General features: G+C 41.8%; 1 protein-coding gene across 2 annotated transcripts; it reads right to left on the reverse strand.

Moving 5' to 3' along the window:
• Window positions 1-782: 782 nt before the first annotated feature.
• kcnk18 (potassium channel, subfamily K, member 18) lies at window positions 783-14,217 on the reverse strand. 2 transcript variants are annotated; one of them, XM_034681298.1, is made up of 3 exons: window positions 13,854-14,217; window positions 13,544-13,600; window positions 783-2,136 (listed from the first exon to the last, which is right to left on the reverse strand). In XM_034681298.1, exons 1-3 carry the CDS (start codon window positions 14,077-14,079, stop codon window positions 1,298-1,300), a joined length of 1,122 nt encoding a protein of 373 aa, XP_034537189.1. In that variant the 5' UTR covers window positions 14,080-14,217; the 3' UTR covers window positions 783-1,297. The 2 variants fall into 2 exon arrangements, with proteins under 2 accessions (XP_034537189.1, XP_034537188.1); XM_034681297.1 differs by having other exon boundaries at window positions 13,454-13,600.
• Window positions 14,218-14,824: the final 607 nt, after the last annotated feature.

Below are 14,824 nucleotides of genomic sequence, written 5' to 3' on the forward strand. Positions count from 1 at the left end.
TCTGTTTTTAATGCAGTGATCTCCACTACAGTCATGTCTGTTTTTAATGCAGTGACTTCCACTACAGTCATGTCTGTTTTTAATGCAGTGATCTCCACTACAGAGTCATGTCAGTTTTTAATGCAGTGACTTCCACTACAGAGTCATGTCTGTTTTTAATGCAGTGATTTCCACTGCAGAGTCATGTCAGTTTTTAATGCAGTGATTTCCACTACAGAGCCATGTCTGTTTTGATTGCAGTGATCTCCACTACAGAGTCATGTCAGTTTTTAATGCAGTGATTTCCACTACAGAGTCATGTCTGTTTTTAATGCAGTGATTTCCACTACAGTCATGTCAGTTTTAATGCAGTGATTTCCACTACAGAGTCATGTCTGTTTTTAATGCAGTGACTTCCACTACAGAGTCATGTCTGTTTTTAATGCAGTGACTTCCACTACAGAGTCATGTCTGTTTTTAATGCAGTGACTTCCACTACAGAGTCATGTCTGTTTTTAATGCAGTGATCTTCACTACAGAGTCATGTCTGTTTTTAATGCAGTGATTTCCACTACAGAGTCATGTCTGTTTTTAATGCAGTGACTTCCACTACAGAGTCATGTCTGTTTTTAATGCAGTGACTTCAACTACAGAGTCATGTCTGTTTTTAATGCAGTGACTTCAACTACAGAGTCATGTCTGTTTTTAATGCAGTGACTTCCACTACAGAGTCATGTCTGTTTTTAATGCCTGAGGGCTTTTTACACTTTACCCAACTTTTAAGGAAATGAGGTCTCAGCTGCTGACTGCCTGAGCTTTTATTTTTAAATCAGAGCAAGTATGCAGGTCCAGTTTTAGCAAACGGACCCAGAGAAGATATATACAAACAACTATACAATTACATACAAACACGCCTTTCAATTTCATTTTGAAGAACTGCTTTTAAAGCAAGTCAGTTTGGTTATTTAAAATGTATGAGGCATTTTGTTTGGGTTTCCTAGAGGACAGTCATAAAAGTGAAGACCTGATTCAGAGCCAAACGTGACACTTACAGCTAGTGGTCATTCCTTGTAATTAGACTGTAACTAGATATGTAACTTTAACAGTTCTTATTGATAGGAGTCATTTTGAGTAACTGTCCTTCACTGGGCGAAGGCTTTGGACACATGCATTGTTTTTATTTTGTGCATGCTTACAGTTGAACAGCCAGCAAAGATCCCACTGTACCAGTAAACACAATCTCCCATTTGAGCCTGCCTCAAAATCAGGACTGTAAGCTTGTATAACCCTCTACGCTGGGCAGATATTCCCCTGGTCACTAGTCGCTGTCTTCTTTTATGAATGTCTCAGCATTTCCCCTGCTGATGAACTTAATGCACTGGCGGTAGCAGATCACAAGTCGTGTTTGGCACAGCTTAAAGGCCATGGACATGATGGCCATGCCAACGATGATAAAAAGTGAAGTCAGCAGGAAGTACTTGGGGTGATTTGGTATAATGTCCCCAAAACCGATGGTGGTGAGTGTGATGAAGCAGAAGTAGTAGGGGTCAAAGCCTTTGAACTCAGTTTCCCACAATGGCAGAATCAAACCACCAAACAAAATGTAGGCGAACACAATGAAAAGGATGAGAATGAAGGGTACATCCAGTGTTTCCATTCCATCCCCCAACCCTGTGAAGTCCCAGATGGTGTAGCCTCTGTATTTGTGTGGCATCCGGGCTAGTTCTGGACATGAGAGGGTCCTGAGCAGTGGACCTTTTCTTAGTAAGTCCTCCCTGGCCAGGATTTTCTCAAAGATCTCTTTGTTATTCTGGAGTTGAATGGACTTCTGTCGTATGTCCGCCTGGCTGTGCAGCACCTGCCGGATGTCGAGGGGTTCGCTGAGTCCCACCACATCATGGCTAAAAACAAAGGTACCATCTTCCAGGGTCCGGCAGCTCAAAGTATCTACTCTCCTCTCCTCCTGTCGGGGTGACCACTTGTGGGAGCGGAAGTCTTTGAAGAAGGTGTGTATCTGGATGTAGGCTCGTGTCATCAGCATAGCAAGGAAGTCTCCCACATCGAGGATGACGAGAAGCATGAGAGGGATGCCCACCATGGCGTACAACACACACACCACCTTACCAAGGAGGGTAACTGGATAGATCTCTCCGTAGCCTGCAGGAGAAATGAAGAAAATCAACACTGTGGTGAGATTTAGAGACATTCTTTGATTGATGGACCTGACAGTAAAGAATGTCTCTACACGAGGGGTTATCAATCTTTTTGGGGCCTAGGGACCCCTTACAGGTGAGAACTTTTCCAAGGACCCCCTCATAATTGTAACATCGATTAAGCACATGCTTACTACCATTTGCACTCTTATGGTGCGTTCATACCAAATGTGAACAATCACGCTATTCGCGCGAACACGGACGCAAGAATGTTTTGTGATTACTCGCTCTATTCGCACGTCAAAATCGCGTGTACGCGAGTGCTCAGGACGCGAATATTCGCGAGAGTCCGTTGTTAACAAACAAGGTTGAGCTTGAAGACATTGAATGGGGAAGCTGGTTATTCTGAAAGGGGCAGGGCTAACTCCCTACTACAACAGATAGCAGGATTCAAGTGACAGACAAAGTTTTCACAACTCAGCAGATAATCCTCCTCCCTCTCTGTCCTCACAGTGAGCTCCTATTTATTCCTGATCTGATACAAAACGGTAGAGTCACAGAGTTTGGGAAAGCCGTACAGAAATATAATCAAAGTGTCCCATATATTCCAGATGAGGGAATCTCTGCTGGTCCATACCATAGACTGTATAAAATATGGACGTAGTATCTGTGACGTCACCCATCTGTTCCTGAGAGCTGTTTTGAAGCCAATCGACTGCGGCAGCCGTATTGGAAATGCAGAACTCAACCAGGGAGAGTGTGATGTAAAGAGGCGGGGTTTGAGCCTCTTAAGGTTGATTTATACTTCTGAGGAGACACGAGCACCACATACTTGTGCGTCGATGTGTCCGTGTCGCGCAGCAATACTCCGCCGGCAGTGTAGTCTCTCTGTTAGCCGGTCGCCTGCTTCCAGTCCCGCTATGATCTCTGTTTACTTTTCCACAGAGATTCAGAGCGTGTTATGTTAATCTACAGCTGATACATGTTGCTGTTTATCATACAGACATGATTACATGAAGAATAGAGAGGAGGAGATGAAATACACGGCCGATGTGTGGCCGATATCCGGGATCCCGGAAATTATATAAATGTGCGAAATAGTGATGTGTCGGTCGCGAACGATCGAGCTCTAAGAGCCGGCTCTTTTAAGTGAACGACGGGAGCTGGCTCCTGTCTGGGAGCCGTTTTTTTTTATTCTCGTCTTTTTCTGTTTAAGCCTAACGTGATTGGTCAAGACATGGTGGCGTCTTGACCAATCACGTGTCTACATTGAGCAGAACGGGGAGGGGAGGGGTTACAGACACACACAGCACAGTGAGCACACCAACAGGAGGGAGATGAGAGGGAGAATTTGCGCTACAGACAGAGAGAACGCACTGGAAAGGTGAGAAAAAGAGTGACTGCAGGAAACACAGTAAACTTTAGACACAGTTCAACGGCATAGACTCTTAAAAGGCAGAATGTAGACTGTGCAAGGTGACAGTGTCATCAATCAGGGTACACAAAAAATCTGCAAAGGTACATTAAAACTGTCTGTGAAGGATCTCAGTCATCCAAGTCATGGTATTGGAACTGTTTATCCATCAGTGCAGTTGGAAGAATAAAGGCAGTGAAGGGAACCTGCTGTTAATGAAGGTGTTTAAAAGTTTATAAATAATAAATATACAATCAGAGATTGGACGTTTTGTCTAATTGAGATGGGTCTTGTTTTTGTACTTTATAATATTTTTTTTTAGAACACTACTCCGTGTTGAGTATATAAATAAAGCCTTAATAATAATAATAAACATTTGATGTAATGTATGTTTTTTACATTAGTTATTCATTTTACATATAGGCCTAATTTTACATTATTTTGGGTCATACATTAATTCAAACAAGAAAAAATCTGAGGAGCCACTTGGGAGCCGAAAGAGCCGGCTCTTTGTAGTGAGCCGAGCCAAAAGAACCGGCTCCCTAAAAAGAGCCGGAATTCCCATCACTAGTGCGAAACACAATGCCACCGAGCGGACCAATCACAGGGCTTGCGGTCCGCGTTGATTCTATGCGTACTTACATTTTGGAGGAGGTGCACGTCAGCTACGTGCGTAGGCCACTGCGTAGGTACGGGAGCTACGCGGACCCCCGGCATAGGCTACGCCGTCGATTCGATGCAGAAGTATAAATCAGCCTTTAGCCAACAACTATGTGCTCCCGACCGGGAGTCAAGTCAGTCATGTCCTTATTTGGGCAAAAACTCAGAATCCTAATATCTTCTGAACCTTCGTGTTAGAAAAAAATCCACCCCCCGTACAGTGTGTGCTGATAGAGAGATTAGCTACATAGAGCCAAGCTGTTTTTTGAACCAGGCTGTAAACATGTTTATTTCTGCTGTAAAGATCGTCTTTTTCCCATTCATGTCTATGTGGTTTCTGGTGTTTCTGCAGCCAGCCTCAAGCGGATTCTCAATGAATTGTAGTTTATAACACTTCCGCATGGGCTTCATAGTTTGAGATCGGAGGTTGCCGCTTGGTCCATAAGTCACACAACACACGTCACCGTGTGATCTGCACGCTGATTGGCTATCGTGCCACGATGGATTTGCTGGAGTTCAAATATTTAAACTCTTGCGAATCATTTGCGCGTAGTGCTATTCACGTGAATGGTTTGCGTCATTCGTGCAAATCATTTGAAACATTCTCCCAATTCGCGCCACCAGACCACTACTCATGTCTACTCGCGTCTGTATACTGACTTTACTTGTAATTCATTCGCGAGAATTATTTTATTCACGTTTGGTGTGAACGCCCCATTAGATGCCCTTGGAACGATTTATATTGTTAAACTTATCAATCTAAATACTTCAGACCTGTTCCATAGTGATAAACAGAAAACACTCCAATTTGAATCATGTAAATACCACTTGTATACTTTAAAACAGAGGGTCATTTTATTCCTTGTGGACTCAACATTACAGCATTTATACTTTTCAAGTAATTGATCTTAAAAGCTTTCAGAAAATGAACAGTAGCAAGACTGGCATGTCCCTGTTAAATAAATCCAGACATTTAAAATTACCAGTCTAATTCTGACTTTTATTAAGTGCTTTAACTTTAAAGTAATGAACTAATGTTTGCTACTTATTCAAATAATTTGCAGAAAGCTCAACAAATCATAACAGAAGTTATCATAACAGTGTTGCAGACTACATCATAGTAATTAAGCTTATTACTTCAGAACATTTAGATTGGAATATTTGCAATAGGACATCACATTCTTATCTCAAAGTATTAAAGGTGACATATTATGCTCTTTTTCATCAAGATATATTGGTCTAAGAGGTCCCCAAAACATGTCTTTAAAGTTTATTGCTCAAAAAAACACTTTGAAATCAGATTTTGGCATGTCTGAAAACCCCTCTTCTTCAGCCCTGCTCAGAACAGGCTGTTTTCTGTGTCTGTGCCTTTAAATGAGAATGAGCTCTCTGACCACGCCCCCTTAGGAAGTGGATGTGGCCTCGGCTCTCCAGCACATTGATCTAATGTTTAAATGTTGGCTGAATAGATACGGCTGCTCACAGACCCACGTTACTTCAACCCTCTGAATTTGATCCAGAATCTGATCCTGACGGAGAGGCGCCTGCAGCAGAACCTTTCTGAAGGATTGGTCACAGATTTTGTGTTTCTTGTTGTTTTATTTGTCAGTATGTCGACGTGTGTCATGGTACACAGCTACAGCTACAGCTACAAACATGTAGCTATGTGGCTATGCTAACTAGTGCTAGCACTTTTCCATGATAAATAAAAATCATCCACTAGATCTTCAAATCTGCAGACGTGGGGAGTAAAACCGACCTTTGTGTTTATTAAGACAGCCTACAACTAGCATGCCTCCCTCCTAAGCTCCTTGTTACCACACGTGTGCAGGGAATGAAAAACAGAGGAGGGGTTGAGTTGTATTTTATACATTCTATGGGCTGAACAAGCTCCGAGCTCTGACTTCAGTTACAGACCGGATGGCGTTGTGACGTCTGAAAAACACTGAAAACTGAAACGGCTGGTTTCACACACATTTACAGAAAGGTGGAGAAATCAGAACAGGGGCAGAATGGATTCTTTTCATTTTCGGGGGGTTTGTAGACATGCCAGGGAAACATATTTCAGGTAGAGAACCATTAAAAAGTTGATTTTGCATGATATGTCAGCTTTAACAATAACTCACTTGATGAGCTCACCTAATAATTAATGAGTTAAACAGTTTCTCAATTCTTGGAGTGATGGAAGACAGGCAGACTCTAGGATCGTTCTCCAAATGCAAGCGAGCCCTGTACTTAGTCTTCAATGCAGTCAAAGAGGAGAATGATGATTCACAGAGGTAAGTTGTAGGAGGGTGCATCAGTAAGACAGTATACAGAGCAGACGGCAGCCCTCATACCCATGAGTGTGTATCAGCTGACACATTCATACCAAGTTTTCTAATGGGACAGAGAGCTTGGAGATGCCCAGATTTTGTTTCCCGCATCTCCTTACAACATGTTACTCTGCAGTTTTTAGAGAGTGGCCTCAGTGTTTAGACATACTGTAAATGCTTCAGTTTATAGATCCCACAGGTTGATCTAAACACTAACAGCAGAAGGTGTCTTTGCTTTAATATCAGATTTTCATGAGTCTGGTCCTGCTGGAGGTTTCTGCCTGTTAAAGGAAGTTTGTCCTTACCACTGTAACTTGCTAAATGCTGCAAAGTGCTCTGCTCATGGTGGATTAAGATGAGATCAGACTGAGTCCTGTCTGTAAGATGGGACTGGATCTGATCCTGTCTTGATGTTGGGTCTTTGTTAATAATAGAACATAGAGTACGGTCTAGACCTGCTCTGTTTGGAAAGAGTCTGAGGAGAACGTTTGTTGGGATTTGGTGCTTTATAAATAAAGATTGTTAAATGCATCACACTTCCTCTTTGTGACTAAAAACTAAGTTTATATTGATAGACAGACACACAGACATTCATATACAGCATACAGTGGGTACGGAAAGTATTCAGACCCCTTCACTTTTTCTACATTTTGTTGTGTTACAGCCTTATTCCAATATTGATTAAATTATTTTTTCCCTCAACATTCTACACACAATACTCCATAATGACAAAGTGAAAAATGTTTTGTAGAATTTTTTGCAAATTAATAAAAAATAAAACACTCAAATATTGCATGTACATAAGTATTCAGACCCTTTACTCAATACTCTGTTGAAGCACCGTTGGCAGTGATTACAGCCTCCAGTCTTCTCAGGTATGATGCTACAAGCTTAGCACACCTGGATCTGAGGAGTTTCTCCCATTCTTCTTTGCACATTCTCTCAAGCTTAATGAGGTTGGATGGGGAGCATCAGTGCACAGCTATTTTCAGGTCTTTCCAGAGGTGTTCAATCAGGTTCAAGTCCGGGCTCTGGCTGGACCACTCAAGGACATTCAGAGACTTGTCCTGAGGCCACTCCTTTGTTATCTTGGCTGTGTGCTGAGGATCGTTGTCCTGTTGGAAGGTGAACCTTCGCTGCAGTCTGGAGCAGGTTTTCATCAAGGATCTCTCTGTACTTTGCTGCGTTCATCTTTCCCTTCCTGACTAGTCTCCCAGTTCCTGCCGCTGAAAAACATCCCTACATGTTTTGGTTTCCTCCAGACATTCAGGCCAAAGAGTTAAATCTTGGTTTCATCAGACCAGAGAATGTTGTTTCTCATGGTCTGAGAGTCCTTTAGGTCCCTATTGGCAAACTTTCATGTGCTTTGTGCTGAGGAGGGGCTTCCGTCAGGCCACTCTACCATAAAGGACTGATCTGTGGAGTGCTGCAGAGATGGTTGTCCTTCTGGAAGGTTCTCCCATCTCCACAGAGGAACACTGGAGCTCTGTCAGAGTGACCGTTGGGTTCTTGGTCACCTCCCTGAACAAGGCCCTTCTCCCCCAATCACTCATTTTGGCCAGGCGGCCAATTCTAGAGAGAGTCCTGGTGATTTCAACTTCTTCCATTTACATATGATGGACACCACTGTGCTCTTTGGGACCTTCAATGCAGCAGAAGTGTTGTCTGTGCCCTTCCCCAGATCTGTGCCTCCATACAATCCTGTCTCGGAGGTCTACAGACAATTCCTTTGACTTCATGTCTTGGTTTGTGCTCTGACATGCACTGTCAACTGTAGGATCTTATATAGACAGGTGTGTGCCTTTCCAAATCACGTCCAATCAATTGAATTTACCACAGGTGGACTCCAATCAGGTTGTAGAAACATTTCAAGGATGATCAGAGGAAACAGAATGCATCTGAGCTCAATGTTGAGTTTCAAAGCAAAGGGTCTGAATACTTTTGCACATGCAATATTTGAGTGTTTTATTTTTAATTAATTTGCAAAACATTTTTCACTTGGTCATTATGGAGTATTGTGTGTAGAATGTTGAGGGAAAAAATGAATTTAATCCATTTTGGAATAAGGCTGTAACATAACAAAATGTAGAAAAAGTGAAGGGGTCTGATTACTTTCTGTACCCACTGTAAACACACACACATAAAGGCAGTGCATGCAGTGAGGTAAGTAAATGTTTTAAAGTAATGAGCAGTAACTGATACAGTGGCAGATATCAGTGGATCTTCTGTTCATGCCTTTGGTTGTCTCAAGACAAATGAAGTTTTAAACTAAGAAGACCAAACAGAGGAAAATGTGCTTGTAACCTCTAACAAGCTCTAATAGGCTTTTTGTGGTGATGTAAAAAGCCCTCTCTGCTCGGAGCTGTGGGCTTCCTGTTGCCGCTGAGCCATTAGCCATTAGCTGGCTTCCTTTAACCACTTATCAGTACACGTCTGCAAGAATCACACTGATGTATCTTTCAGAGGTTCTTACACGTCCAATCATTTCAAAACATAAGCGAGCAGAGAGGTGAATAAGAAGTTTACAGTTTAACAATCGCATAAAGAACACGTCAGAGTGTGTTACAGAGAGTTAGCTGTTTAAAGCTCCAGTGAGGAGCTTCTGCTTCGTGTCAATCTTTGCTCTCCCTGTGGACAAAGCAACAAGCCTGAGCACTCAGCTGATTTTGTCCTGCTAATGAGAACGTAGTGTTTTGGGGAAAGTAAACTCTCAGGCTTTCTTTCAACAGTCACATGTTTCACTCTGTGTGAAACTATCAAAAAATGTTTTTTATTTATCTTAATAATTTTCAACATTGTAGATTAACACTGAAGAGATCAAAACTATGAAATAATCTGGTTTTGCCATAATCTGGATTACAACAGTAGTCAAATAGGACTATCCATTGTGTACTAACCCTACCTCTGAACAACACAACTGATGGTCTCAAACACATTAAGAAGGCAAGTCATTCTACAAATGAACTCTTGACAAGGCTCATGTTCATTAGAAACCATTCCAGGAGACCACTTCATGAAGCAGACTGAGAGAATACCAAGAGTGTGCAAAGCTGTCATGAAGGAAAAAGGGGGCTACTTTACAGAATCTAAAATATAAAACAGATTCTGCTTTGTTTAACACTTTTTGGTTCATTCAATAATTCCATATATGTTCTTTCATAGTTTTGATGTCTTCAGTATTAATCTACGGTGTTTACATCCATTAAAATAAATACAAACCCTAGTATGAGAAGGTGTTTACAAACTTTTGACTGGTAGTGTACATAGATCTGACTATTTACAGGCTTTTTTGATTAACATTTAACTGAACACTGTTTTAATAAAGAACACTTCATAGTCAGAAGGGTGATCAATCATGTCCTCTTCACAGAGTCTGCAATGAGCTATGGGGCAGAACCAACCTCTGTTCTAAAAAATATGAGTCCAATGCTGAAGTGCTAAAAACTGCAGTTCATCGGGGATCTGCTTGAGGCTGGCTCCAGAAGTACTGGAAGTGTAGTCTGGATAGCTCATTTCTCTATCAGCACACACTGTACGGGGGGTGAATTTTTTTTTTTACGCAGTAATTAAAAAAATATTGAGATTACGAGTCTTCCAATGAGAGGCACAGCTGACTTGATTGACAGGCGGGAACACTGTAGCTGTTGGCTAGGAGGCTCAAAGCCCGCCTCTTTACCTCACAATCGCTCGACAGCAGCAATATGACTCACACCGACAATTGGCCTCAAAACAGCTCTTCAGAACCGATGAGTGATGTCACAGATACTATGTCCATATTTTAGATCTATGGGCAGAACATTTCCACCTGTGCTTCTGCAGAATAACAGACTCATGGTACGTGTGTAATTTGGCATTGTAAAGTTCGTGTCAGAGCCCTCGTGGACTTGAGGACGTGACAGTGGGACAGCCCTAAAAAACACACACACACACACACACACACACACACACACACACACACACACACACACACAAACTTACTAAGCTAACTAACTGACAAGGAATCACTGGGACTATTTTTAAAAACTGTACGACATGATACAGAACAGAAAGATACAACACATTACCAAAAGATAAAATACGACACTTTCACAATTCAAAATGATAGGATATGATACTATATGACCGTAGGCTAGATATGATGTGTTACACTTTATGTCCACTTGGGGAAATTTGTCAGGGACCTTAGAGCTGCACACATTTTGCTGCCTCTTCAGTTGTATTGATAACTGAAAACTGAAAACAAAAAACAACCCACAGAGAAAGTCCAGCTCCCCATCAGGGCAGCACCACCTGCTGTTGACACATCAACCAATTGTACCTACAGTACACTGCAGGACATCTCTTCTAATAAAGTCATAAAGGGACCTTTCTCCACAGGGGAAGAACATGAAGCACCCATACGCCTGTCATTATTCAGACATCCCAACCATCCAAAAACAGCTGCCGTCAGATAATGAGACACACCAGACACTCGATAAAAGAAGGGCAGCCTTGATCTTTTTTTAGGAGCTCAGTGAATTAGTTTGCAATTGAATATTAATGAAGTTATGGAACAGTACTGTACACAGTGTACAATCAAATTTGGGTTAGAGGAAAGTAAGTTTATGCCTGCTGGCTGCATTTCAACTAAATCTTGAAGGCTCATCAAATCATTTGACACATCTACTGTAAAAAAAAAGTAGCCTACGCATAACTTATTTTCTCAACAGAGCGGATCCAGTGGAGTTAACTCAATGACTAGAATGGAAACCTATCAGATCCGGGGCTGTGACGGATGGGAGACAGACCGGACATGGATCTGGTGGAATTTGGCCCTGACATCTGAACAATGGACTTAAGCCACACCATCTCTTTGAGTAGCAAATGGAAGGTACGTTGAAATTACAAATTATCAACTCTCTTTTGTGTACCTTACAGAAATACAGAATATTCCCAGTGAGCACTACCGGTATTCTAATGTTATAATGTGTTTGAAAACAGGGAGGAATCAGGTCAGAATGTCCTGAACGTAGTTCACGAGAGCCAGCCGGTGGTGTACTCAATTATTACCAGCTGAGGTAAAGAGAGAGCCAACTTTGTGACACTGAAAATTATGGGCAACTGTTTGTAAAGTTGTGCACACTGAAAATAACAGCAACATTTTCCCACATTTAGCTCTAAAACGTAATAAAAATGTAGTGTGAATTTTTAGAAGTCACTTTAAAAAAAAATCACATTTAGAGCAATATTTTCGTTCTTTTTCACATTTAATTTAGTTGTAACAAATACACTTAAGTAAAATTCACTGTAAAATCTAAATATTACATGTTGCTCTGCAATCCTAAATATTTGGCTAATATGCAAATTCACCCTGCCGTCCAGCGGAAGTACCAAAATAAGAGCTTCATAGAGCGATACAGATATCCAAACCAGTCTGTCAGAACTGACTCATACAGGTAAGTAAAATGGGCACTGATTCAGCAAAAAATGTTGGAATGGCAGTTTTGGAGGCCATCAAGTCTAAAGTACTGACAGACTATAGATGGGATATCTGTATCCTGTTTTCAGACTCTCATTTAGATTTAACATTTGTATTTAAATTTAACATTTGACATTCAGTATTTGGATTTAATAGTGATTTAATCTTAAATATATTTGTCACAACAAAATTAAATGGGAAAATGATCACACATCCAACTGTGATAAAAAAGTGACATTTAAAAGTCCACACTACATTTTTAAGACAATTTAGAGCCAAATGCAGAGTTGTGGCTGTTATTTTCAGTGTGCACAACTTTACAAACGGCGCCCTAGAAAACCCTAAAAGACACATGTTCAACGTGCAGCCCATGGAATTTATCAGCTCCTGTTTTCAGACTCTCCCTCCGCTATCTGATCCTGCTGATGAACAAAAGAGGAAACTCCTTGTTTTGTTGTCTCTCTCTTCTACTCATGTTAAACCTCACATTACCTCAACTAATTAACTTTCCCTTTCCCTTGTTTCACATTTGCCATAGCCGCCCCCACCCTCTGGAACTCTCTCCCCCCACACATCCGTGCTTCTGACTCACTTCTTTCATTTAAGAAACAGTTAAAAACTTACCTTTTCAAACAGGCATTCCCCTCACATTAATTTTTCCACCTCTTCCCTTGTCGTCTGCTTGTCTTGTATGTCTTTATTTGTATTTATTTATTTATTTGTAAAGCGTCTTTGAGTTATTTAAAAGCGCTATATAAAACTTAGGTATTATTATTATTAATGAGATGATAAGATCTTAGGGTGTTTTTATGTCACACACTTTTATTACTGATCTGCTGATGGATTCAGACCTACTGAGGGGAGATTTTCTTTAATACTGAGGGATCTATGACCCACAAACACAAACCAGACCATCAGAGGGACAATTGGCTATTTCTATAAAGTCATTCTTGAAGCCCGTCACTGCTGTCATTTCGGATTCCAGCAAACTAATTTATAGCACGCACACCAGAAGACACAGTGCTCACATTTTCCACAACAACTGACTGTAACGCAGATGAAAGAAGGGAGGAGATCTCTCTACGAACAGGACAGGATCAGTAAAAGAGTGGAGCTTTGAATGGACTAAAGAACAAGGTTCAAGTTTCACTAGTGTCTAAATAATTGTGTTAATCTTACAAAGCCACACATCTGTTCATAACTCCTGCAGACAGCTGTTTTAGTAAAAAAAAGAGAGGAGTTTGATCTTTTCCAGTGGGCCAAAACAAGCAGGCACACTGGACCAAGATATTCACAACACTAGGCATACTACTTTTTAACCCCCCCTAAAAGAGGCACACATTAAAGTTCATCATAACTGCTTTATAGGAAAGCCACACTACCTCACAGTCACAGGACAGACCATCACTCAAGGTTCCATTCAGTCTGAGCATGCACAGAGAAGACATGCAGTATCTAAGGTTGGCGGACCTACCCACTGTTGTGAACACTGTGCAGCAGAAGAACATGGAGCCAAAAAAGGACCATCTGTCCCGATTCTGCAGCCAAATGGACTTGAACCCACCTTTCATGTCACCTTCCACCTCCTTCACTATGTTCTGGTGTGTGCAGGACGCATTTTCTGAGAAGAAGGAGACAATGTTTGTTTGAGATTGAATGACTGAGAGTGTTGAAGCATTTATTATTTAAGGCGAGCATCAAGCAGAACGCATGCCCAAAGGGTCCAAATGAGTTCACCAGCATGAATATAAAGGGGACATGCAGTATTGTGACAGATTAGGTCCAGTCCACTATGTGAAACCAGGACAAGTTCATGCAGAGGTAGTCAATGATATTTCGGGACCGACATCAAAAACGGTACCTGAGTTACTCACCGGTGAGGCTCTGGACCTTGGTGATAATCTTACCAAGGAACTCACTGTAGTCCTGCGGGACACTGGGGACCCCTCCTTCAATATATTGGAACATGAGCGCACCCAGCGCTGCGTACCCGACCAGAGACAGACACAGCACCAGGTGAGGAAAAAGCCTCCAGAAACGCGCAGCGCATTTTCTAGACTCTGCTTTGGCGCTGATTCCTCTCTTTATTGCCACAGACATCTTCTCCTTCTTCTTCTCCCTCTCCAGCAGCTCCTTCAGTCCCTCTTAGGAGCGGCTGTGCGTCCGTCAGCCTCGCTTGAAGCTCCTGCAATGAGCGCGGAGACTCCCGAGGCAGTAAACACACCACTTCATCCACACGCGCATTAAAACGCTGCCACGAGGCCTCCCGGGAGGTCCGTTATTGACTCTTCCTCCCCTCTCTGACTGCTGAGGGCCCCGAGAGCCTGACAGAGTCCATCAGCCTCATGAGCGTTTACACCACAACGGAAGTCAATCATTGGATCAAGATTATTGTGATAAGTTTCATCCCAACAATCATGCATAGTGTATTCTCTGTTAAGACAACGTCAATAAAGCTGCAGCCGGTTCAATGAATCTTTGATGTGACAAATCGTAAAAGCTAATCTTCTCTGTTTCAATCTTAAACAGCTCAGATTACAAACTGATCATCCTCATTTTAATCTGAAGAGTAGGGAGCAATCAGTAGGGGAGACAGGGGTTGTTGACACACTGGCATTATCAAACATCAGAATAGTCAGACATTTATGGGGGCCAAGGGTTTGGGTGAATTGATATTCCTTTCCATATAATTATCAATTTTTATTTATAAAGCACCAAATCCCAACAAATGTTCTCCTCAGACTCTTTCCAAACAGAGCAGGTCTAGACCATACTCTATGTTCTATTATTAACAAAGACCCAACATCAAGACAGGATCAGATCCAGTCCCATCTCACAGACAGGA

The sequence above is a fragment of the Notolabrus celidotus genome, chromosome 4 (assembly GCF_009762535.1).
Source record: "Notolabrus celidotus isolate fNotCel1 chromosome 4, fNotCel1.pri, whole genome shotgun sequence".
NCBI lineage: Eukaryota > Metazoa > Chordata > Actinopteri > Labriformes > Labridae > Notolabrus > Notolabrus celidotus.